Source organism: Chelonoidis abingdonii, chromosome 8, assembly GCF_003597395.2.
Source record: "Chelonoidis abingdonii isolate Lonesome George chromosome 8, CheloAbing_2.0, whole genome shotgun sequence".
NCBI classification, from domain to species: Eukaryota; Metazoa; Chordata; order Testudines; family Testudinidae; genus Chelonoidis; species Chelonoidis abingdonii.
The window spans coordinates 296892-323067 of NC_133776.1; the positions used below are offsets into that span (position 1 = coordinate 296892).

The 26176-nt window shown below is 40.6% G+C and overlaps 1 protein-coding gene across 34 annotated transcripts in view; it reads right to left on the reverse strand.

Moving 5' to 3' along the window:
* Positions 1 to 26176, reverse strand: part of DLG1 (discs large MAGUK scaffold protein 1) — a 408238-nt gene that overhangs the window by 152098 nt on the left and 229964 nt on the right. For 18 of the 34 annotated variants that reach the window (XM_075069025.1, XM_075069021.1, XM_075069020.1 and 15 more), the window contains 4 exons: positions 24550 to 24600; positions 21675 to 21799; positions 5868 to 6037; positions 4886 to 5022 (listed from right to left, as the gene is read on the reverse strand). The exons of 1 other annotated variant lie outside the window; for it this stretch is intronic. In XM_075069025.1, coding sequence (XP_074925126.1) covers positions 4886 to 5022; positions 5868 to 6037; positions 21675 to 21799; positions 24550 to 24600 — 483 coding nt within the window. Of the gene's footprint in view, positions 1 to 4885; positions 5026 to 5867; positions 6038 to 21674; positions 21800 to 24549; positions 24601 to 26176 lie in introns of all 34 variants that reach the window. 15 more of the 34 variants (XM_075069019.1, XM_075069015.1, XM_075069033.1 and 12 more) reach the window with 1 other exon arrangement.

The following is a 26176-nucleotide window of genomic DNA, read 5'->3' on the forward strand; positions in this document are numbered from 1 at the left end:
AATTGGCATTTTTGTGGATCTGATATCTTGAAATACCAGTCTTTGCATCTGTACACCAAGTTTGCCAATAAAATACTTGATTATATTTTTTATTACAAATAGTTGCACTGTAAAAAAGATAAACTAAAATAGTATTTTTCAATTCACTTCATACAAGTACTGTAGTGCAATATCCTTATGGTGAAAGTGCAATTTACAAATATAGATTTTTTTTTTCTTACAGTGCCACAAAAATCAGAAGGGATTTTTTTTTTTTTTTAAAAGGGTACAAATATTCAGTACCCAAAAGCATTCTTGGCTCCTCTGGAAGAACAGCTGTCCCATTACATTTATAGAAATATAAAAATGTATATTTACAAAAAAAAAGATCCTACTTAACAAATTCTTTCTACCTCTTAAGAATTTCTTCTGTTAGCGTTTACTATCCTGACAATTTTAAATAATTTGAAAATCAGGAACCACTCAGATTTTCACACAGTTGAGCAGAGCCACATGCAGAGAGAGTCAAAAAATGTCAGGCAGTCCAAAAGTTATAATGCACAAGTTCCTAAAAGTGTGATTATTTATACAAAGTAACGGTGCCAACATTTCCAGTGTGTGACCAGGTGAAAAAATAGAACATGGGGGAAAAAAAAAAAAATCTATCTATACCAATAACTTGGCAAATATCACTAATTACTTATTAAATAAAATGAGTGAACATTAAGTTCCTGTACAAGTCACTGATTACTAATCAGGGAGACACGATGAGATTTTTACCATCCATACATTCTGCTCTGAAAGGGGAAGAATTACATATTCATACTCCAACACCTTTACTAGAAGTTACTCCATAAACTTTTATGTAACCGGCTCTCTTCCTCACTAAAGTTTATTTGTACAACTCATGCGTAAAAAGTGTGCCATAAAGGGCCAGCTTCCATTTTTGTAGCCTCCAAACTTAACTCTTTCACAAGGTGATGATTCAGTAAGAGTGTTATATTTTCTTTAACAAAAAATCCATAACACAAGTTGCAGGTGTAAAGAGTTTCCCTATGAAACTTTAATTCACCAGACAGGTTAGATACGATTTATACTGTACAGGTTACCTGACTCCCTTCAAGTCCATTCAAATATACTGCAGGTAAGATAATTTTTCTCTGATATTGGCTAGACAGATGGCCAGTGGGGATTTCGATATTCATCTTATTAATATAGTCTCTTATAAGACATTATCATTGGTATCCTTATTCTCTCTCCTCTGCTCCTTCGTTACTTTTTATACCTATTTGTTATGTCTTAATTAAACTATAAGATCTTTGGGGTTGAGGCTCTCTCTTATTCCGTCTCTGTACAAAGCCAAGTATAATGGGGTCCTGATCCTGGTTGGGGCGCTAATGTAATACATTAAAATATTTATGCTTAAAATGTTTATTCAGTGTGCATAACATCACATTTGATACTCAAATGAAATGTATGTCATAACCTCAAATCACAGAGGCCTGGACATGAAACTCTGAAGTTGCACTCAAATGAGGAGAGAGAATCTCTCTGCAGAGTAGAAGTTTGGATCCCCTGAGCTCCATAAAACCTTCACAAACTGTTGAAACACAGCCATCAGCATGGATGCGCTATGCTGCCTCATTGTTTTTGGATTTCTTCCCTGCCCCATGCAGTTGCACTGCAATAGAAGTGTGCTGCTAGGAAAATCTGGGAACCTCCATAATGGGGAAATCTAGAGCACAGAACAAGTTCACACAACAGCAATCCCACTGTGGAAACTCGTTCTCTCTTCGCTGCCAGACCATCCCCCTAATCCACAGATACTCCCATCGACACCCCAAATAACAACTGTTTATAAAGTGATTTGCAGATGAAAACTCAATATAACTGATAAATATAAAAAAAAGCAAAATGTGTGATTTTCACCTTCAAATCATTTTACTAACATTAACTAACCCACGAAAAACCCTTTAAGGTAAGCTTATAATTCCTCTGTTTTAATGATGGGGACCCAGCATAAAGACTAAGGGTCAGATTCTTACTCTTAGAACAAGGATTACTTTATTCTAGGACTGTCAAATTATTTAAAAAATTAATCACATTAATCATAGTTTTAATCACACCGTTTAATAACAAGAGAATATCATTTATTTAACTTATTTTTGGATGTTTTCTACATTTTCAAATATACTGATTTCAATTACAACCCAGAATACAAAGTATACAGCGTTTAGCATATCTGACATGTAAATACTTTGCAACACTAGCTACAGAAGTGCCATGCAAATGTCTGCTCTCACTTTCAGGTGCCTCTGTACATAAGAAGCAGGCAGCATTATTTCCCGTAAATGTAAATGAACTTCATAGAATACCAGGGTTGGAAAGGACCTCAGGAGGTCATCTAGTCCAACTCCCTGCTCAAAGAGGGACCAATCCCCGGACAGATTTTTGCCCCAGATCCCTAAATGCTCCCCCCCAAGGATTGAACTCACAACCCTAGGTTTAGCAGGCCAATGCTCAAACCACTGAACTATCCCTCCCCATACTTGTTTGTCTTAGCGACTGACTGAAAAAGTAGTAAGTAGGATTAAGTGGATTTGTAGGCTCTGAAGTCTTACATTGTTTTGTTTTTGAGTCCAGTTATGTAACAAAAAAAAAAAAAAATCTACATTTGTAAATTTTACTTTCATGATAAAGAGATTGCACTCCAGTAACTATATAAAGTGAATTGAAAAACATTATTTCTTTTGTTGATCTTTTTCACAGTGCAAATATTTGTAATAAAGAAGAATTAGGGCTGTTGATTAATCAAAAACTCAAAAAACTTCATCGTGATTAACTGCAGTTTTAATTGCACTGTTAAACAATAATAGAATACCAACTGACATTTATCCATCCATGCTGATGAAGCTTGTTAAAAATGCATTAATATGTGACTCAACTCCTTGGGAAAAAAAAAAAAAAAAAAAGTGTTAATTAAATTTGTGACTGAACTCCTTGGGGGAGAACTGAATGTCTCCTGCTCTGTTTTACCTGCATTCTGCCCTATATTCATGTTATAGCAGTCTCAGATGATTACCCAGCATGTTGTTCATTTTCAGAACACTTTCATAGCATATTTGACAAAACACAAAGAAGGTAGCAATGTGTAAGCTATCTTTAGAAATTGCAGCAGTCAACCCAAGGTTTAAGAATCTGAAGTGCCTTCCAAAATCTGAGAGGGACGAGGTGTGGAGAACGCTTTCAGAAGTCTTAAAAGAACAACACTCCGAAGCGGAAACTACAGAATCCAAACCACCAAAAAAAGAAAATCAACCTTCTGCTGGTGGCATCTGACTCAGATGATGAAAATAAACATGCATCGTCTGCACTGCTTTGGATCATTGTTAATCAGAACCTGTCATCAGCATGGATACGTCCTCTGGAACGGGGGTCGAAACATGAAAGGACACATGAATGTTTAACATATCTGGTACGTAAATACCTTCAAATGACAGCTACAAGAGTGCCATGTTTGTCTGAGCGATTGGCTGAACAAGAAGTTGGACTCAGTGGACTTGTAGGCTTTAAAGTTTTACATTGTTTTGAGTGGAGTTATTTTTTGTACATAATTCTACATTTGTAAGTTCAAACTTTCATGATAAAGAAATAGCTCTACAGTATTTGTATTAGGTGAACTGAAAAATACTATTTCTTTTGCTTTTTTACAGTGCAAATATTTGTAATAAAAAATAAATATAAAGTGAGCTCCGTACACTTTGTATTCTGTGTTGTAACGGAAATCAATATTTTTGAAAATGTAGAAAACATCCAAAATATTTAAATAAATGGTATTCTAGTACTGTTCAACAGTGCAATTAATCACTCAAATTTTTTTAATCGTGCCATTAATCATGATTAATTTTAATTGCTTGACAACCCTAACAACAACAATAAATGAGCGTTGTACACTTTGTATTGTGTTGTAACTGAAATCAATATATTTGAAAATGTAGAAAAACCTTCAAAAATATTTACAATAAATTTAAATTGGTATTCTATTATTGTTTAACAGTGTGATTAAAACTACAATTAATCACCATTAACTTTTTAAATTGAGTCAATTTGTTTTGAGTTAATTGCTCGAGTTAACTGTGATTAGTTGACAGACCTACTTTATTCTATGAATAGTTTTATTGCTTTTGCAGAGTAAGATGCTATTCAGTGTGAGTAGGTCTGGCTATGAGAGCTGGAATTAGAACCTGTCTCCTAGTCTCATGCTGAGATCACTGGAGCATGCTCTGAACACACTAGGATTACTGGTGACATCTGGGGCAGTTGAAAATTATTTTCTTTCTTACATACTGAAGGCAGCTTTGAAGTGTTTGCTTTGAGAGAAGAAAAGAAAAAAAAACAACAACCCTAAATAAACCACTAATAAATGGCAATGGATTTTGTAAACTAATATAAGATGATACATTTAATTCCAAACCAGCCATCCCTAGTGACTGGTATGCAGAAAATAAGTAAGTGGGTTCCTTATCCTTCAGGGATTTTTAGGGTAGTAGATGGTAGTGTTACCAAAGGCAATTTTAAATGTTAGAATTGCCCCGTGCCTCTAGAGACTTAATGGCAAATTCTGGAAATGAAGCATGTTGATTGTTATAGGACACAGTTTTGATTTTTCAACAGAACATTTAACCCAGTTTGAGATCTCAGAGATTTTCTGAAATGAGATAGACTGAAGATGGAGAATTTATTTTAATATTTACATTTCTTGGAATTTGTACAAGAAACAGTATCTATGATGCATCTGTCTTGCCAGGCCTACGGACAGCTCCCTTAATACTTAGCTGAATTATGGCATCATTTTGTATGTACCAAGAAGTAGTATGCACAGAAGGGAAAGTACACCTTTACTTACAGCTAGAAGTTTGTCTCCAATCTGAAGTTTGCCATCTTTATGTGCTGCACCTCCTTCAATAATTTTAGTTACATAGATACTGTTGTCACCAGGAATATGCTGATTTCCAACACCACCAGCTATGCTGAACCCAAGTCCTGCTTGAAAATAAAGTCATTTTTCCAGAGACCTTTTAAACTTTTAATATCAATTTGATGTCAATCACAATAGAATTGTGCTCCATGCAACTACAGTGCTATAGAAATAATTATAATTTAACATGATACAGGTTCTTGAGCAGGTATAGTACAGCTGTTAGAGCAGTAACTAATGTTTTTTAAACACAGTAAAATGATCAGAATTCCTCCCAAAAAAGAGATTTAATTTTTGTCGGAGAAGCAACATTTACAAAGAAAGGTAGGTGAATCACTCAATTGCAACCACATAGCTCAACTACAGTAATGATTATCCAATCCTACCACTTCAAAGAATAGTTTTGTAATGTTGCATCATAGATTCATAGACTCTAGGACTGGAAGAGACCTCGAGAGGTCATCGAGTCCAGTCTCCTGCCCTCATGGAAACAAGTATGGAAACAAGCAGAATCGTTTCTCTGGGTAGTTTTTTCACCTTTGAAGAAATATTCAGAGATTTCACATGAAAATTTTATTCCAGTGCTAAGACCGATATATTCCTCTTAAAAATGACTATATTATCAAGGAAATGTTTTAACTGAGCACAAAGTGTTTGCATTTAAAAGAAAAATATTATGCATGCTATATGGATGAGGGCAGGTGTTTACCAGAACTATTAAGAGCTTTACTACTGCACTTAAAATGTATCTGTCTTCATTTGCATTATTCCAATGCTGCCAATCCTCAAATGTTCCATTAGTAATGTGGACTAATATAATTTTTGTGTACTCACCGAGAAATAATAGCCTGCAACCTACTGGCAACTTTATCCTTTTTTGTATAACAGAAACTTTATACTTGCTACATACCTTTCGGCCCTTTCACAAGTTTTATCTCCATTATTTTTTCTGTGACTGGTTTTCTTCTTTTGACATACAACCGCACAATGGATCCTGCCTCCTTTAATGCTTCAACTGCTTTGCTGTGTGTCACATCACGAACATCCACATCATTTACTCGTAATATGCAATCGTTAACCCTGAGGACACCAATGCTTCATTTAGTCGAGGTATTATAGGTAAGGCTACGTTAATGTCATAGAGGTCATGGAAGTCACACAATCCGTGACTTCCAGAGACCTCTGTGACATTCTCTGCTTCATCGCCAGGCCCTGCGGGACTCTGGTAGCCAGCAGGGCCCTTGCAGAGTTCCAGCGATAGCAGCGAGAAGGAGCCCTCTGCAAGGTTACAGCGACGGGCGACAGCCTTCGGGGGGGGGCACGGGGGGGGGGGGGGGGACGCCGCCTGGCAAGTGGCTGGAGGTGTCCGTTTGCTCTTTGGGAAATATGGTCACCCTGCAGCTTCCAGCTGCTGTGGGCGGAGGGGGAATCCCACAAGCTCCCAGTGACCATGGTGGGGGAAACCATGGAGCCACAGCAGCAGAAGTCACAGACAAGTCACAGCTTCCATGAATTTTTATTGCCCGTGACCTGTCTGTGACTTTTAATAAAAATAACCATGACAAAATTTTAACCTTAATTATAGTGTACTGAACATATTAGGTGTCCAACAGCATTTTAACCAGATGAAACTGTCAATCAATACAATACATTACACATTTTTTTGGAAAATATATGGATCAAATATTCTTTAAAATAAAAACAACATTACTGAAAATGCAACATAAATAAGTCCAATTAAGAAGGAAATAAATGATTTTAAAATAATATTTTGTTTACAACTAAAGATCAAAATGTTTTTTGATAAGAGAAGGTTACTTACCTTTAACTGGAGGTTCTTCGAGATGTGTGGTCTCAATCTGTATTCCACACACAGGTGTGCATGGCATGCCATGCGCCTGAGTCTGGAAGTGTTTCCTACCAGTGTCCACTGACCCACCCATGCATGTGCATCCCCTCGTACTCCCAGCCAAAAGTATAATAGGTAGCGTGGGTCGACACCTCTCCAGTCTCCCTCTTTTTACCTTAGAGTGTAGCCCGATGCAGAGGGGATGTAAGGCAAGTAGTGGAATATAGATAGGGACCACACATCTCAAAGAATCTCCAGTTACAGGTAAGTAACCTCTTCCTCCTCTTTGTGTGACGGTTCCCATGTGTATTCCACACGTGACTCATGAGCAGTGATCAGTGCGGAATTGGCTGCAAGGGTGCTAATGGAAGTGTGGTTCTCAGTACAGCTTAGCTGACTGCTGTGTCTGTAGCTGCCTCTTACTCGTGTGAGGGCATACTGGTTGTGAAGGTGTGGATGGAGCACCAGGTGGCTGCAATGACAAATGTCTTGCCAGGGCACATCTGCACATCACTCGCGTAGAGTGAGCCATGATTCTATCAGATATGGGTACATCGAACTAGTTGTAGCATTCCAGGATGCACCCCGAGACCCATTTGAAGATCGGTTGAGAGGAGAGGGCTTCACATGTGGACCGTTTGGCAATTGCCACAAAGAGCTTCAGCGAAGTGCAAAAAGATTGAGTACTGTGAATGTAGAAAGCCAGTGCGTGATGGACATCCAGGGAGTGCAGGATCCTGTCAGCGGGGGAGATGTGCAGTTTGGGGCAGAAAACAGGTAGGTGAATGCACTGGTTCAGGTAGAATTCCCAACATGACCTTTGGAAGGAATTTAGGATGGAGCTGAAGGGACATCTTTCTTCTTGTGAAATATAGTGTAAGGGGGGGATCTACCATCATGGCTATCAACTCACTGACCTATCTGGCTGAAGTTATGGCTACCAGGAAAGCCATTTTCATGAAGAAGTGGGAGAGGGAGCATGTTGCCAGTGGTTCAGAGGGTGGTTTCATGAGGGTGGAGATGAAGGGATTAAGGTCCCACGCAGGTATGTGCTTTCGTGCTGGTGGAAAAGTGTTGAGTAAATCCTTTATGAAGGAAGCGATTGTGCGATGCATAAACAGAGGTACTGTCCACAGAAGGAAGAAAGGTGCTGACTGCTGCCAGTTGCACCCATATATAGGTGATGGCTAGACATTTTGAGGGCGAGAAGGTAGTCCAGGACAACTGGTATACATACAGCATTCAATGAGTGATGATGGGCCCATAGCGTGAAGCATTTCCATTTTGCCTGATAGCATGTTCTGGTGGATTCTCTCCTGCTCTGAGTAAAGATTCACCGCAGCAGGATGAAGCATGCATGGTCCACCATCAACCCCCAGCCAAATACCAGGCTGTGAAGTGAAGTGGCTTGGCTTGGGATGCAAGAGTCTCCCCCGACTTTGTGAGAGCAGATCTGGGAGTGTCTGAAGGTGGATCCAAGTATGAGTGGAGAGTTGAAGAAGGTCCATGAACCAGAATTGTCACGGCCAGAATGGGGCTATGAAGATCACGGTGGTTCTGTCCCGGCAAACTTTGTGGATTACTTGCAGGAGGTGCAGAACGGGAGGGAAAACGTAGTGGAAGTCTCCTGTCCAGGACAGGAGGAGAGCGTCACCCTGCATGTCCTCTCCTACTGCTCCTCTGGAATAATAGAGGGGCAACTTCCTGTTCTCATGAATGGCAAAGAGGTGCCATAGTTCTTGAAGAGGCACTGTATCATGGCATTGTGTAGCTCCCACTCGTGATAGATGTAGAGTCGGCTGAATGTGTTGACTAGGGAGTCCTCAATGTGTGGGAGGTACATGGCTTGAAGTGTTACATGTTTTTGGTGCACCAGTTTCAGGGGCAGATGAACTTGGAACAGAGAGAGGGAGGCTTGGTGCCATGCGATTGTGGATGTATACGACTTCTGTGATGTTGTTGAAGAGGAGTTGAACGTAGAGAGATCAAATAAGTGGAAGAAAGGGCCAGCATGGTCAGTGGATCACCAGAAGCTGTAGCATATTTATGGGCATCCTGGCTTCCCAGGGCATTCACACACTCTGGGCTGTGTGGTGGTCTAGGTGGGCTCCTCAATCCATGAAGGAGGTGTCAGTTGTGATGGTGACCTGGGGTGTGGGTAGAGTGAAGGGGGTGCTAATTAAGACTTTGGAAGAATTGGTCCACCATGTGAGGGAGGCTCTGGGTAATGAGGTCTCTGGTCTGCACATGGTCCATGCTGGGTTCATAGATGGAAAAGAGCCACGCTTGGAGGCAACGCATGTGGAGACGTGAGTGTGGTATCACATATGGCTGAGAAGAGAGAGGCAGCAGTGGACCATGGTAGCGGGCCTGCAAGACAGGTCTGTAATCACAGACATCAGTGCTGTTAAGTGGTCCACTGGGAGGAAAGCTCTTGCTGGGATGGAGTCAAGCCATGCCCCAATAAACGATATCGTTTGCATAGGTGTAAACACCAACTTGTCCTTCTTGATGCAGATACTGAGATGTCAACAGCATGCAAAGGATGAGGACTGTGGCAGTTACTTCCTGGTGCGAAAACCTCATGAGGAGCCAGCCAGTCGTCAGACAGAAGAATACAAAGTATCTGCATTTGGGCCGTGGCCACAGCAAAGACCTTTGTGAGCACACGTGGAGCCACTGCTATACCAAACAGGAAGATCCAAACCTGGTAATGGTGGTATCCCACTCAAAAATGGACAAATTTGTTGCATGTCGGATGGATATCTACATGGAAGTAAGACTCCTTCATGCAGAGAGCTGTGAACCAGGCTGCCTGGGGGAGGGATGGGATAATAGATGCCAGTGTTACCACCCAAAGGTCTAGAATGCGACACTGCCATCTGCCCTTCTTTGAGATGAGGAAGTACAAATGGAGTAAAAACCCCATCTACTGTAGTGATGTGGGACAGGCTCTATGGTCTCCTTGAGGAGAAGAGTGTCCACTTCTTGTTGGAGGATGCATTCGTGAGAAGGGTCCCCAGTGGAAGTCTGGGGTGGGAGCAATGAGGTGGAAATGAGAGGAATTCTATTGAGTATCTTTGATGGATGATCTCCAGTACCCAACTGCCATGTGGCAGTAAGAGGGAACTGGAGATGCATCAACCCTCACTACCTATTATACTCTCAGCTGGGAACATGAGGGGATACACATGCACGTGAGGGGGGATCAATGGACACTGCAAAGAAACACTTCCAGACTCAGATGCATGGTGCACACGCACATCTATGTGGGAATACACATAGGGACCATCACTGGAAGAAGCAGCTTCAGTTTCAATATATTTTAATCAGAATGTTGCACAAACTATTTTTTACATGCAAAAAAAATGTGGTCAGCATTTAAAGGAAAGAGTAGCTAACTACTGCACTGTTCAGCAAACTAGGAAGCACAGGAGGAAAAGAAGCTAGAGTTTTAACCCATAGGTTAACAAAGAACTTCCTCTGTTCTGCTTCGAAACATTGCCCTCCTGCTTTGGCAGATTAATTATCTCACTGATGGCTTTGCTGCCCATTTGATGTGCTGCTGGTGCTGTACTCACATTCTACTAAAATAAACAATGTTTAGACATACCTGATATGCCTGGTCTGACTGCCAGCAAGTTCTGGAAGATGTAAGCTGTGCATCAGACAGCAGTCAACAGACTAATATGGGGCCGTGAATGATGTGTATTAAATTCTAAAACAGCAAACTGCTGCTCTCCTGGGGTGCTCCCTGCCCCCATCCCAGATCCCTTTAGTGGCACAGACCAGCTGCATCTGCCTTGCCCCTCAGATACAGAGAGGCAATGCACTCCAGCTACTTCACGGGAGATTTCTGCAAGCCTACCTTCACAGCATTATTCAAACATGTTTCTATATGCATGCATACATACATGCCTGTGTCCACATGCCACTCATACATAGCTCTAACCACATTCCTCTTTCTGCATCACAGAATCCATCTTTCCTTCTCTCCGACAGCTCCATTTCCCCATCCTTACCCCTCTATAGCTCCCACCATACTTCTTCCACTCCACATCCCAATCTCCACCTTCCTCACAACAGCATAAATGCAAAATCCACATCCACACCCTCCTCTGCCTATTCCTCACCTCTGACATCTACCCCAACCATAGATTCATAGACTCCAGGACTGGAAGGGACCTCGAGAGGTCATCGAGTCCAGACCCCTGCCCTCATGGCAGGACCAAATACTGTCTAGACCATCCCTGATAGACATTTATCTAACCTACTCTTAAATATCTACAGAGATGGAGATTCCACAGCCTCCCTAGGCAATTTATTCCAGTGTTTAACCACTCTGACAGTTAGGAACTTTTTCCTAATGTCCAACCTAAATCTCCCTTGCTGCAGTTTAAGCCCATTGCTTCTTGTTCTATCATTAGAGCTAAGGTGAACAAGTTTTCTCCCTCCTCCTGATGACATCCTTTTAGATACATGAAAACTGCTATCATGTCCCCTCTCAGTTTTCTCTTTTCCAAACTAAACAAACACAATTCTTTCAGTCTTCCTTCGTAGGTCATGTTCTCTAGACCTTTAATCATTCCTGTTGCTCTTCTCTGGACCCTCTCCAGTTTCTCCACATCTTTCTTGAAATGCGGTGCCCAGAACAGAACACAATACTCCAGTTGAGGCCTAACCAGCACAGAGCAGAGCGGAAGAATGACTTCTCGTGTCTTGCTCACATCACACCTGTTAATGTATCCCAGAATCACGTTTGGTTTTTTTGCAACAGCATCACACTGTTGACTCATATTTAGCTTATGGCCCACTATAACTCTTAGATCCCCCTACTGCTGTACTCCTTCCTAGACAGTCTCTTCCCATTCTGTATGTGTGAAACTGATTGTTCCTTCCTAATTAGAGCACTTTGCATTTGTCTTTATTGAACTTCATCTGGTTTACCTCAGACCATTTCTCCAATTGGTCCAAATCATTTTGAATTATGACCCTGTCTTCCAAAGCAGTTGCAATCCCTCCCAGTTTGGTACCATCTGCAAACTTAAAAAGCGTACTTTCTATGCCAACATCTAAGTCGTTGATGAAGATATTGAACAGAGCCAGTCCCAAAACCATGGCCTTCTCTCTCACACCAATCCTCATCACCACCTCCACCCCTTCAGTGCCACCACTCTTAACCTCCTGGCCATCCCTCTCCTTCCCTTCTTAAGCTCCCTCTTTAAAAAGATCTCATCCATGACCTCCTTATCTCTTCCTCCTTTCAGCTCCCACAGAGACCTGGATTCCTTCATCTGACAGGGCATCTGCCCTCTCTGACACACTTCACCAAGATATTACCATGGGCTTCTCCCCCATTCAGATGCTTCCAACCCCACTCCTCCTCCTCCTCCCCATTTTTTCCTTTTTTGAGCAGCACTGCGTCTGACTCTTCTCTCCTCGTCCATGCTGCTGTCACCTATAGTCTACTCCTGGCTCTCCTCCTCCCCTCAGTCTCCCACACTTACTCTAGGTGACTTCAGCTTCCATGCTGATGACTCGCTGATCCCTTAGCTTACATTTCTTCACCCTCACTTCTTCATTCAACCTGCAGCTCTGGTGCAACACTGCCATTCACCAAAGCGGTCACTCACTTGATTTGGTCTTATCCAAGCACTGCTCCCTCTCTGACCTCTCTGTTACTGAGTTTCTCCACAGTGACCATCAGCTGGTCTCTTTCAAAATCACACATTAGCCCCCACTCACACCTTGCTCTCAGCCCTGTCCTTCCTTCCCTTTCTTCTACTGATATAGTTGATGACTCTCCCCATGCTTTGCTCTCCTTCACCCTTAATCCTTTTACCTCTCTCTTCTTCAGCATGTCCTTCAGAGGATCCTCCTCATACGCTTATACTCTCCCGTGGTCTCCTCCTCCCTCTTCTATATCTTATATCTGGGTAATCTCATCTGCGAACATGAATTCAACTACATTTCTATGTGGATGACTCACAGATTTCTCTCTCTCTACTCCAGACCTGTCTCCTTCTGTCCGAATTAAAATCTCAGCTTGTTTCTGTGACATCTCCTCATGGATACATAGCCATCAGCTCAAGCTCAAGCTCAACCTGGCTAAAACACAGCTCTTAATCTTCCCTCCTAATTCCAATTTGACACCAACAGTCTCATTCGTTGTGGGACATCACCACCAGCCTGCCTACCATTCAGGCCCATAAACTGGGTGTCATCTTCAGCTGAGTTATCCCTCTAGGTGCTCACATCCAAGATATACTTAAATCTTTCAGAGTCTTTTTGCATAACATTTCTTAGGATACAGCACTTCCTAACCATCCACACAGATAAAACTTTCATCCAGGCTCTTATCCTCTTGCTTCTGAATTATTCCCTCATCCTTTTCTTTGGCATTGGCAAATGCAATCTTGCCACTCTAACATCCATTTAGAATGCAGCTGTGAAGATTCTTTTCCTATATCATCACTTTGAACATGAAACCCCTCTCACTGCATCTTTGCTTGCTCTCCTCTATCATAACAAATATAAGCTACTTGTCTTCAGATTCAAGGCCCTTCATGACCTACCCCATTGTACCGATCGTCTCACATTCAGTATCATAAGATCGACTCCTGCCTCTACTGAGCCAATGATGACAGTCTACATCAACCATTTGTTAAATTTTCAAACAAGCACCTTCATACTTTCTCCCATGCTACCCCTCAGACTTTGAAGGAGCTCCCTGTAAACATCCACAAAACTAACTCAACATCCTCCTTCAAATTTCTCCTTAAAACTCTACTCTATCATAAAGCCCACAAAAAGTGTGACATAGTTAGGATGCTAGCATGCTTAGACCACAGCCTACCATGCTGACTAGTATCGGCTCATTGATTACTTGTACACACCCACTGGTTTGGCTGTATACATTTGTTGCCTCTTGTCTAATAATTAGATTATTTTTCTTCTGACAATGGGGTCCTGGTCCTTGACTGGGGCAACTATGTGTCATGATAATACAAATAAATAATAATATGCATAATTAATTCCAGAACTAGCTCTGCAAATATATATTAGAAGGAACACCAGTTTATCTTAAGACAAATTTTTGTTTTACACAGTAATGCTGGCAAATTCTTGAAACTGTTCAGAATTAACAATTCCATGAAGACTTTTAGAAAAACCATTCATTTCAAAATGCTCTTAGCACAATTCTGCATAAATCAGTGAATAATACCTAACAATGTGCCAACATTTTGACCAGATATAATTAAGCACCTTAAATCTAACCTTGTTTGCATGATTAGGTGAGTATCTCGGCCAAGAAGATGTTAAGACTAGTTTTCAAGGAAACACAGAATAGTTAAAACTAAATTCTAGAAAAGAAGGCTGAGCTACTGGAATAATTACAGAATCACTTAATCCAACCCCCCACACATATTGAGGTAGGACCAAGTATACCTACACTATACCTAATAGGTGTTTGTCCATCCTGTTCTTCATATTCCAATGCTTAATTATCTTTACAGTTAGGAAGTTCTCCTAATATCTAAACCTCCCATGCTGCAGATTAAGCCCATTACTTTCTATCCTACCTTCAGTGGATACGGAAAACAATTGATCACCATCCTCATTATGATAGCCTTTAACATATTTGAAGACAGTTATCAAGTGCCCGCTCAGTCTTCTTTTCTCAAGACTAAACGTGTCAACTTTTTTCTAACCTTTCCTCAGAAGTCATGTTTTCTAAATCTTATCATTTTTGTTGCTGTCCTCGGGCTTTCTCCAATTTGTCCACCTCTTTCTTAAAGTGTGGCACCCAAAACTGGACAGAGTACCTGAGCCTGAAGCCTCACCAGTGCTGAACAGAGTGGAACAATTACCCCTCATGTCTTACATATGAGTCTCCTGTTAATACATGCCAGAATTATAAAAGCTTTTTTTGCAACTGCATTACATTGTTGATTCATTCAATTTGTGATCCACTATTGCACAAATCCAAGGAGTATAGGGAAAAAAGCAGGAAGAATTGTAAGTATTAGTATATAAGCCAAATTATAACTTAATCGGCATCACAGCGACTTGGTGGGATAAGTCTCATGACTGGAATATTGGCACAGAGGACTATAGTTTGTTCAGGAAGGACAGGCAGGGTAAAAAGAGAGAAGCTGTTGCATAATGCATCAGGAGTATATATGCTTGTTCTGAGGTCCAGAAGGAGGTAGGAGGCAGACCAGTTGAGAGTCTGTGGGTAAAGAGTAAAAAATAGGAGTGACTTTATGGTAGTGGTCTACTACAGACCACCAAATAAGGAAGAGAGGATGGATGAGGCATTTCTATAACAAGTGACAGAAATACCCAGAACACAAGACCTGGTAATAATGGGGGACTTAACTAATCAGACTTTCTGTTGGAAAAGTAATACAGTAAAACACAAAATTTCAAATAAGTTCTTGGAATGTATTGGAGACAACTTTTTTCTCCAGAAAATAGAGGAAATAACCAGTAGGACAGCCACTTTACACTTGATTCTGACCAACAAGGAGGAATTGTTTGTTAATCTGAGTGTGGAAGGCAAACTATGTGAAAGTGATCAGGAAATGACAAATTTCACGATTCTAAGGAAAGGAAGGAGCAAGAGCAGCTTAATAAAAAGGCAGATTTTAACAAACTCTGAGAACTGATGGGTAAAGACCAATGGGAAGAAAACCTAAGGAAAAAAAGAGAGTTCAGGAGAGTTGACAGTTTCTCAAGGAGACAATATTAAAGGCACAACTGCAAACTATCCCAATACCATGGAAAGATAGGAAGAATGGTAAGAGGAGCTCTTTAATGACCTGAAAATCAAAAAGGAGTCCTACAAAAAGTAGAAATGTGGACAAATTGCAAAGGAGCCAAAAAAAAGAATAGCACAAACATGTAGCAACAAAATCAGAAAGGCTAAGACACAAAATGAGTTATACCTGTCGAGAGACATAAAAGGCAGTAAGAGGAAGTTACTCACCTTGTGTAGTAATGATGGTTCTTCAAGATGTGTCCCCCTATGGGTGCTCCATTGTAGGTGTGCTTGCATCCCTGCGCTGCTGATCACAGAACTTCAATAGTCATGTCCATTAGGCTCACACAGGCACTGTCTTCCCTCGTGCCAAGCCACGAGGCTAGCCAGCGTGCACGAGATAACTCTCCTCAGTTCCTTCTCTACTGCAGAGTCATTGACAAGAATTCCAAAGTAGAAGGGAGGAAGGAGTGTTTTGGATCATCCACAGGGATACACATCTCGAAGAACCATCATTACTGCCCAAGGTGAGTAACTTTCTTGTGGTGCTCCATGGTAGGCGACTTCTGAGCAGTATCCCTATTAGGGGGCTGGGACTTCAGAGTCGGGTCAGTTACAGATGACAGTACTGTGGAGCTGAAGATAGAATTGGAGGCAGAGTCACCTCCAATTCTATCTATTGCATAGCATTCTGCAAAAGTGTGGAGGGACGCCTAAGATGCCGCTCTACAGATCTCTGAGACAGGGACATTCTTGAAGAAGGCAATAGATGAGGTGATTGACTTTGCAGAGTGTGTGAAAATAGAGTCTGGAGGGGTCATGTTGTGAGCTTGATAAACTGTTTAATGCAATTTGAGATCCACTTAGACCGCCTTTGGGCTGATATTGTAGATACCCAGTGACCAGAACGTAGCCACTGAATCCTTCAGGGTGCGAAGGGAGGCGTCAGTCTTCTCTGCAAAGAGCTTTGTGCCCTCAAAGGAGAGGTTCTCAACAGCTGACTGTACCTCTTTTGGAAAACCCAACAGAGAGCCATGACGCTTGTTGCATCACCGTGGAGATGGACCTAGCTGCTTTGTCTGCCACATCAAAGGCAGATTGCAGCAGTGTCCTTGCCACTATCTCTCCCTTCTATATAATGGCCTTAAATTGGTCATGATGTGACTCTGGCATCCCCTCAATAAAAAGAAGACTGAGGCGGGATTTGTCAACTGTCTTCAAATACGTGAAGTGCTGGTATAAAGATGTCAGTGATCAATTTTTTCCCATGTCCACAGAAGGTAGGACAAGTAGTGACAGGGTTAACCTGCAACAAGGAAGGTTTAAGGTCAGATGTTAGGAAAAACTTTCTACCTATAAAGATGGTTAAGCACTGGAATATGTTACTATGAGGGATTATGGAATTCCTGTCACTGGAGGTGTCATAAACAGATAGCTAAGGGTTAATGTTTCTTTTACCTGTAAAGGGTTAACAAAGGGAACCAAACACCTGACCAGAGGACCAATCAGGAAACAAGATTTTTCAAATCTCAAAGGGGGGGAAGTTTTGGGTGTGTGTTCATTTGTCTCGTCTCTGTTGCTCTTCTCGGCTCTGAGAGTAATTCTATCTTCCAGGCTTTCCTAATTTCTCGTTTCCAAGTGTACAGGTAAAACGGTAGACAGACACAAGGTGGATATAATGTTTTTTGTATTTAACATGTGTGTGTATTGCGGAATGTTTAAATTGATTTCTTTTGGAATAAGGCGTGTTTATTTCATTTTGTTTTCTTTAAGCCAAGACCCTGTATATTGTCACCTTGATACAGAGACCGAATTTTTACGTCTTTTTTCTTTCTTTAATATAAAGCTTTTCTTTTAAGACATGTTTGATTTTTTTCTCTTGGTTAAAGGTAAGAACGAGAGAGGAGGGAAATCTCTTGTGTTAGAGTTACCAAAGCTTGCCTTTGCAGGTGACTCTGAGTGAGGGTGAGAGAAAACCTGATCTCTCATTGTTTCTGTTTCAAGAGTTGAAGCATGGGGGTTGGGGTATATCTCCCAGAATTACCCAGGGCGAAGATGCTGGAGTAGGGTAGAGAGAGGGAAGGGAAAGTGGCTTATTTCCCTTATTGTTTGAGATCAGGGCATCTGAGTCCTTGTGGGTTTTCACCCCAAGGGAAAAGGGTTTTTGGGGAGACCAGAGTGAGCCAGACACTGGAATTTCTGGCTGGTGGCAGCGCTATCAGATCTAAGCTGGTAATTAAGCTTGGAGGTTTCATGCAGGCACCCACATTTTGGACGCTAAGGTTCAGAATTGGGACTTATGCTATATGACAGGAGGTTTTGAAGAACAGGTTGGACACACGTCACAGATGATGTAATTTACTTAGTCCTGCTACAGGCAAGGTGCTGGACTTGACTTTTTGAGGTCCCTTTCAGCCCTACATTTCTATGATTCTGCAACCCCCCAGACCCTTGTCTGCAGCACTAACACAGCATTCTCCATTTGCATTCATCCATCTCCATTTTTCCTTCCTAAGTGTAGTACTTTGTACAGTTCTGTATGGAATTTCATCTTTTCAATTTCAGATCAATTATCAAATGTATCAAGGTCACTTTGAATTCTAATTCTGTCCTTCAAAAGGCTCCATCATCCAACTCATTAATGGAATAGTACTGGACCCAGGACAAACACCTATGAGGCTTCACTAGATATGACCTGAGAATCTGATAGCGAACCACTGGTAACTAACGATATTGATCAGAGGGGTAGGCGTGTTAGTCTGGATCTCTAAAAAGCGACAAAGAGTCCTGTGGCACCTTATAAACTAACAGACGTATTGGAGCATAAGCTTTCGTGGGTGAATACCCACTTCGTCAGACACATGTGGGTACTGAGTACTGTGTAATGATAATTTGCAATTAGTTTATAATTGTCAAGGTTTTTTCCCCCACTTTGAACTTTAGAGTAAAAATGTGGGGGACCTGCATGGACCCTTCTAAGCTTAATTCCTAGCCTAGATCTGGTAACGCTGCCACCAGCCAGAAGTCTGTGTCTGGCACACTTCTGTTCCCCCAAAACCTTCCCTGGGGAACCCAAGACCCAAACCCCTTGGGTCTTAAAACAAGGAGAAATTAACCATCCCCCTCTTTTCCCCCTCAGACTCTCCCCTCCCTGGGTTGCCTTGAGAGGCTACATAGATCCAAACTCCTTGGATCTTAAAACAAAGAGGAATCAACCATCTCCTCTTCCTTTTCCCCCCACCAATCCCTGGTGAGTTTAGACTCCATCCCTTGGATTCTAAAACAAGGAAAAATCAATCAGGTTTCTTTAATTAAAAGAAAGCTTTTAATTAAAGAAAGAAAAGATAAAAATTATCTCTGTAAAATCAGGATGGAAAATGCTTTACAGGGTATTCAGATTCATATAGACCAGAGGGACTCCCCCCCGGCAGCCTTAGATTCAAAGTTACAGCAAACAGAGGTAAAAATCCTTCCAGCAAAAAGATAAATTTACAAGTTAAGAAAACAAACGTAAGTCTAATCTGCCTTGCCTGGCTATACTTACAATTTTGAAACATGAAAGACTGATTCAGCAAGATTGGGAAAACCTGGGTGTACGTCTGGTCCCTCTTAGCCCCAAGAGCGAACAACGAACAAAACAAACAACACAAAGACTTCCCTCCACCAAGATTTGAAAGTATCTTGTCCCCCCATTGGTCCTCTGGTCAGGTGTCAGCCAGGTTCACTGAGCTTCTTAACCCTTTACAGGTAAGAGAGACATTAAACCTTAACCATCTGTTTATGACAATAATGATAAACATTAAGATCTCAGCTAACTTCTACAAGAAGCATACCACTAGAAAGTGAAGTAAAGAAGTCCAAATGGTGAAATCAAAAATGGAACTAAATTAGTTCTATCTGCAGAACTACACTGTGTAAGTATTATTCACTGACAAAAACCTTCATTAATGCAATTAAGGTTGCCCAGAGTTATCTCATGCTGTTCCAGAAGGTCAAGTTCAGCAAAATTCAAACCTCTGCAAATCAGGAAATACAGAATTAAGGTACATGCCAATGCCGCCTTAACTCTGACCACTTAGAGCTGGCAACAGTCACTGGAAATGATTTCAATGCACTCCAGGTGCATTCACCGTATTAGATGTAGCTGTGCCGAATGGTGGAAGCAATAGCTGGAGCAGCTTGGTAGAAGTTTAATTATGATCTGAGATCTGCAAAGGGCTTCCCAGCCTTAACCATCTGGTGCATAGGAGACTCAGAGAGACATGGAGAGGCCCATTATTCTCAATTAGATGATCTCAGCTGGATGGGAACACCTCCTGCAGATGAATACAACCAGAAACAACAGCTCTCAGATGTGTTAAATGCTCCTTTTATGTCAGTGGTTGTTCCTGTCCCCTCTCCCCAATGCTGGAGAGATTGTGATATGCATCAAGCATGCCCATTCTCAACTCCTCATCCCAGTCTCAGCAGTGAGTTCTCTGTATATTCTCCTACCGTGCAGGTTCTTGGCTCTCCATCCAGAGATGCAGGGCTTCCCTAGATACTGGCTCACTTGGAGAGCAGGGAGAGGTGCTCAGACACCCTTACAGGGACAGGTCCCTCAAATCCCAGTTCATCTGAATTAGAGCAGAGAGGCTCAGACCCTCCAAAAACCTAGTTCACAATAGGGAGTGGGGAGTCACACCCACACAGATGAGCAGCCCCCCCCTCAGCATATACACAAGGAGGCAGGCCCCCCAGATCACAGCATTCACACAAGGGGCCAGGCAACCCAGATCCTGTCACACACATAGGTGGGGGGAGAACACAGTCCCTTCCCCTCTGATCCTAGCTGACACACCACACATGAGTAGGGAGAAAGCAGGGCTAAAAGAACCCTCTGCCCCAACTCTCCTCCCAGTCACCCTGCCACTCACCTGCATGTCTTGCTTCACTCCCACTCTTCGTTCCCAACCTCTCTCATGAGCCTCCCATCCTTCCTTCCCTACCACACATCCCCATTTATGCTCCTCCCCTCACTGCAGCCCCAAACAACTCCCCTTCTCCCCCCGAACTTCTACAACCCCAAATCCTTCTCCCCTCCTAACAAGCATTCAAATGTCTAATTCCCTCATCATCCAAATATTTTTGATTATATTCACTCAAAGTTTAATAAAATAAAATAAAAACAGGTAAACCAAAAAACCCCAAACTCACACCCTGACAAAGGCAGATTTTAGCAATATGCCTTCAGACCTTTTCCAGATTCCTGCCTTAGGTGGGACTGAAACTGACACGGGCTGGATGGATCAAGTTCACAGGTGACTGCTTATCTCCTTCACCTATACAAATGTCGAATATATATGGAAGAAAACTTTGGAAAAATACATAAACCTTAAGAAAAGCTGTTTAATTCAGGGACTGTATCTTGGGAACCCCTTGGTAAACTGACCCCAAATTTGGATTACTAACCCTACCCTGTGTCCCGATGAGTTCAGATTCAATACATCTGAAGAACTGGTGTAGAAAAGAAAGGTGCCTTTTTACTCCCACTCTCCAAGGCTGGCTGGTGCGGGGGGTGGGGTCAGAATTTAGAGATGCTCAAGGTCTCTCTAAATGATGATCTATAGAGGTCCCATGGGGATTTTTGTGTTGATCCATAATCAGAAGAGTGCTCTGCCTCTTCCTGACATGACTCCTTCCCCAGGGTCTGGGTAGAGTGCATGATAGACATGGACTCTACATCACCTGTGGATTCCCTGTCAGGTTGAGAATCTGTCCCAATCGCTTCTAGACAGGGGATGCTCTTAAACTAAATACTTACCTGTTGTCAACAGTCCTAATGAATTAAGGAAGATGAAGAAATTGGTACAATATATTTACACCATATAACAGAAAACTGAATTCACTAAATTAGAGCTGCTGGATTAAATACAAAACAAACAACCCTTTCATTAAAGTAAAACATCATTTATGCTACTTACAAAATTCTCTGCATAAATTATAGAATATTCCTTCTTGTAAATTATACCAGTAAAAGAAAAAAATAAATAAAACCACATGAAAATGTTTTGTCCTTTCCCTTCTAATAAAAGGCACAGCATTTAATAACAGAGTTGACATACCGTAATCTTCCATCCTGAGCAGCTGCACCCCCTGCTATGATTTTTGTAATGAAAATACTTGAGTCATCCCCAATGTGTGGGTTGTCCGTACCACCTGCAATGCTAAAGCCAAGCCCTGAATTTCCCTGAAAAATAAATATCACTTATTTGCATAATTTTCTTTTATAAATTAGTAGTGTAAAAGCAAATCAGGAGAGAAAACATCTTACGTTTTATCAAACAGATGTAATTTCACTCCTAGTGGAATGCTGAGAATATATTACGTACTACAGGATAACATTTATTTTTATTATTTTGGAAAAAATGGTGAGAAGCTGACATGCCTTTCAAAAATAACAGAGGAAGTTTCTACTATGGTGTAAACTCAAATTTGTGCATCACTACAGGAACAAGTGAGATTGTGTCAATGTTCATGTTAACAATAACAACTAATCAATAAGAGCTACTGTGGTTTTCTCTTTTGAGACAAAAGAATCCATCTGTTGAAAAACTGTTCCAAACATACACACACTGCAGGAACTGGAATGTCGGATTCTGTGAAACACCTGATATTTTGTTGAAATGCTACAAATTATAGACTTTCTTATCCCATAAATCCTGCAGAAATCACGTGCTTATTGTTTTCAGCAAATATCCTTCTATCTTCCTTTTATCATTTCAAAGGGGGGAAAAATGTGAGAAACATAAAACATTATGAATGTTAAAGTACATATGTTTTAAAGTCTGATCTAAATATACTCTATTTGATTTAAAATAGCAGCTCACTGCTGACTTGCCTATATTACTGTCCTAAACCTTCTGTGGTTCACACTACAAAATTACTGTGCTATAAATCTACACTGTTATAAACTTTCTTCAGATGCTTCCCCACCTTGCTCTATCAAAGCATCTCAGTCTTACATTAACACAGAAGCTGTTTCAGTATCCGTCTTCTGCCAAGTGGAGTAATCATGGCCATATGGCTGATAGTTTTATAAAGTGGATAAATGAGTGGACTAGACCAAGAACACTTCTGTTTCACTTGTGAACTCAGTCAAACTAGAACAAATGTTACAATTATGCAGCTCAAAGAGATTTTAAAAATTCTCAAATGGAGAGAGTGCAGCTCATCCTAGAGCAGTGAGCTGATCGCTTTCCACCTGCAATGCACATTAACCACCACCATCATGACCTCTCAAAATAATTAAGTTACTGTGGCTATATCATTTGTGTCTCTAACATGTTGGTATTTCTAGTCACTAATGTATTAATATTTTTAGTTCATTTCAGATTTATTTTTAAGGTAAAAGAGAAAGTACAAAATCTTTCTATTAATTTTGGATTCTTTTATACGCTATTCTACCCAAAGATGTTTCCTGCTCTCTATCCCCCACAAATCCTCCTAGGGGACAAAAGGGAAGTAAACAGTTTGCACCACAGATGAAGTTGTGTATTTCCTCTATTTCCTTTGCTTTAAATCAAGACTCACCACATCAAGACATCATAAGAGAAATAAAAAGTCTCATTTCCTCATTAAGATCTGAACTGAAACTGATATTCTAGAGTTTGTCAACATTACTGCTTGAATGAGAAGGGTCTAAGTTGAACACCTCCATTTCTGCTGACTGATTACAAAAGAGGCTAGGTGCCTTAACAAAATCTGGGTCTCCTACTCTGTGCTACTTACTGAGTACTACTACTCTGGTAGATTTAGCGTCTGTTTATTTTATTTGTTATTTACGAGTAAGCTGCAGGGCTTGTGGCTCTAAATGGAATGCAAGCTCATGGAAGGACAATGGAAATTACAACAATGAGAAATGAGTTTTATTGTTAAATGTGGAGTGCTCAAACTTAACAAAAATCGCCAGAAATCTTGAGCACAAAAATATCTCTGCAGTTGCCATATACACTGCTCAAGTCTAACAGAACCTGAAATGCATACCAATGTCAAAATGCTTGTTTTAACTGCATCATAAAGGGCCATTAGAGTGATGTGTATGATAATTGCAGTGCCAATTTCATGCTTAAGGTTTTGAGATTTTTTTTTTAAACTACTTGAATTTTTCAAGTACTCAAGTACTCAAATGGCAGAAAATCTCAAAAACAAAATAAAACTAATTTCTTTACATTAAATATACTGCCAGAGCACTGCAACAATAGAGTCAAATATCACTCAATGTTACAGTTTAGATGTTCAGTCTACAATGTGAAGTACAATATACTATACTGTTAATGAACTCTCTGTTAGTCTGTTAAAATGTTTATTAGCTAGGTAGATCAGGAAATTAAGTCATGACAACAAAGAACCTAGTATGTATCTCAAAATGTTTGGTTTAACTGCAACATCTAGAATTTTTGTCTCATCTAAGTTAAAATACAAGAGCAGTTGGTACACAGACTTCAGTACTTCTACCATCTATACCAGGGCTTAATTTGCAATTAAACAGGTGCCAGGGCTCAAGCAATCTTTTGACTTTCATAACTGATGAAGCAAGCCCACGGTTACCGAGGCTATGAACTTCAAGCTTAAGAGTTGCTGGAGCTCAGCCCTTGCAAGCCCTGACACGAATTAAACACTGGTCTACCGTGTACTGATATAATTATCAAAACTCACAAGACAGCAATTTTGGAATTCCTATAGACGTTACAGCTCAATTATCAAAACAGTATTTAACAAGTATTAAATTAAGAATATAAAGTGTGTGCAAAAGCAACAACATTTGTGTGCCTTTCATACTCACTATTCAATACATTTCATATTTGGTTAAATTAATAGATCTAAAAATAAACAGTATTGCTGTTTAACCGCAGGAAATCAAGAGGCCAATCTTTCATTATACAAACAGTATGAATTTCCTTCCAAATACAATGTATGGAAAAGCATTTAGAATATTACCCTTTCAAGTGTAATTTCTTCATATTCATAATCTGCATCCGTGCCATTAACCTAAATGAAGGAAAAAGAAAAAAGTTCTGTAGAATTTTACACTCCACATAGCACAAAAAATTTGCTCAGTACTCTGATGGCTTACTCCCATCTCTGCAGATTGATTCAAAATCCCCTGTAAGTTTGTATGCGTCCCAGCATACTCCCTGCTCTAACCACTACATTGTGTGCCGTACACTCACTTGAAATCTGAGTTTCAGCCAGGCTGATTTAGATTTAAGTTTTTAAACCCCCTTGTGTAGCTGTATGCATGTTGAAGATATGAGTTCTACATACTTGGGAGTGATATTCTTCTTTAATGACTTTGAACAAAATGAAAAAATCTCTAGAGATGCTAGAGATTAAATGATTTATTCTATGTTTAATCTAAAGAGATGCTGAGACCACCATTCTTGCCACTATACCTATTCCTGCTAAGTGGCAGCAGGGAAATGGCAATTCTGCAAACAATTTGTCATTGGAAACTAATAAAAATACTTAAACTTTTACTCAACATTCACAGTAATATTTGTCATTTATTATATATAGTAAACAAACCTTCAATAAAAAGAGGAAAATAAAACAGAATATTTTGTAAATTAAACTTAAAACTCAAATATTCTTTCAAAGTTTTGTTCCATGATTTGGTGTAGCACGTTTCCGTCTTTAGAAATGAGTTGCAGTTAAGAGGAAAGCTTCCTTACCCCAAGGTGAGATGCCTGCTACTGACTGTGTTGGAGTTGAAATCCTGTGCCTTTCTTGGAATGTGAAAACTCATTAACAGTTCAGTGGAATTTGGCAGTAGCTTTTTGCTCCTGTTGCAGTGGTAGGGATTCTCGAAGCAATGTCTTCAAAGCAGCTGTGTTGCTAAGCCAGTGTCTGGCAAAATAGCATAGCTTTAACTTGTTGTCAGCAACAACAGCTCATTCAAGTTAGGCTTGGATTTCCTTTGGATTTTTAAAAGAATACCCATAGTGGCCCAACTTTCTATAAACATTAATGTTACTGCCTTAATTTTCCAACTCAAAGTAAAAGCCTCCTGGTGTCATAGGTCTAGGAATAGCTCCTTGCGCATAACAACACAGTTTTATTTCTGGTACTAGGGTATTTCCTCTATTTTTTCTTCTTATCACCATCATGGAGTTTTATAGGTTGCTGTACCTTCTAATCAACATCAAGAACCCTTACCCAGCGTCCTTCTGCTTTGGCCACATTGGTTTTTAGCTACTAACTGGTGGTGCCTTCACCTGAATGTTTATGGCAATCAGGAACCTCACCTGACCTCCCCATATAGTTTCAACTATCCCCAAATTGGTGTTTATCTCTGTGATTAGCCTGACACCTTGTACATATACTCTGTACTCATTGCCAGTTGTTTACTACTACTAACGACTTTTGAGTACCATTTGGCACAGTTAGCTCTACCTTGTTTTCCAGTTTCTATTACCAACTGCCCTCTAGGTGCCTCTGTTAGTCACCTACTGAAATCTGAATACTCGTCTTTGTCATATTTATCTTGTGTTTCTCTTACTGGAAATAGATGATTTTCTCTCACTTCTATGACCGTTTTGTTATTTTTTTTCATGCCTTATTTGAT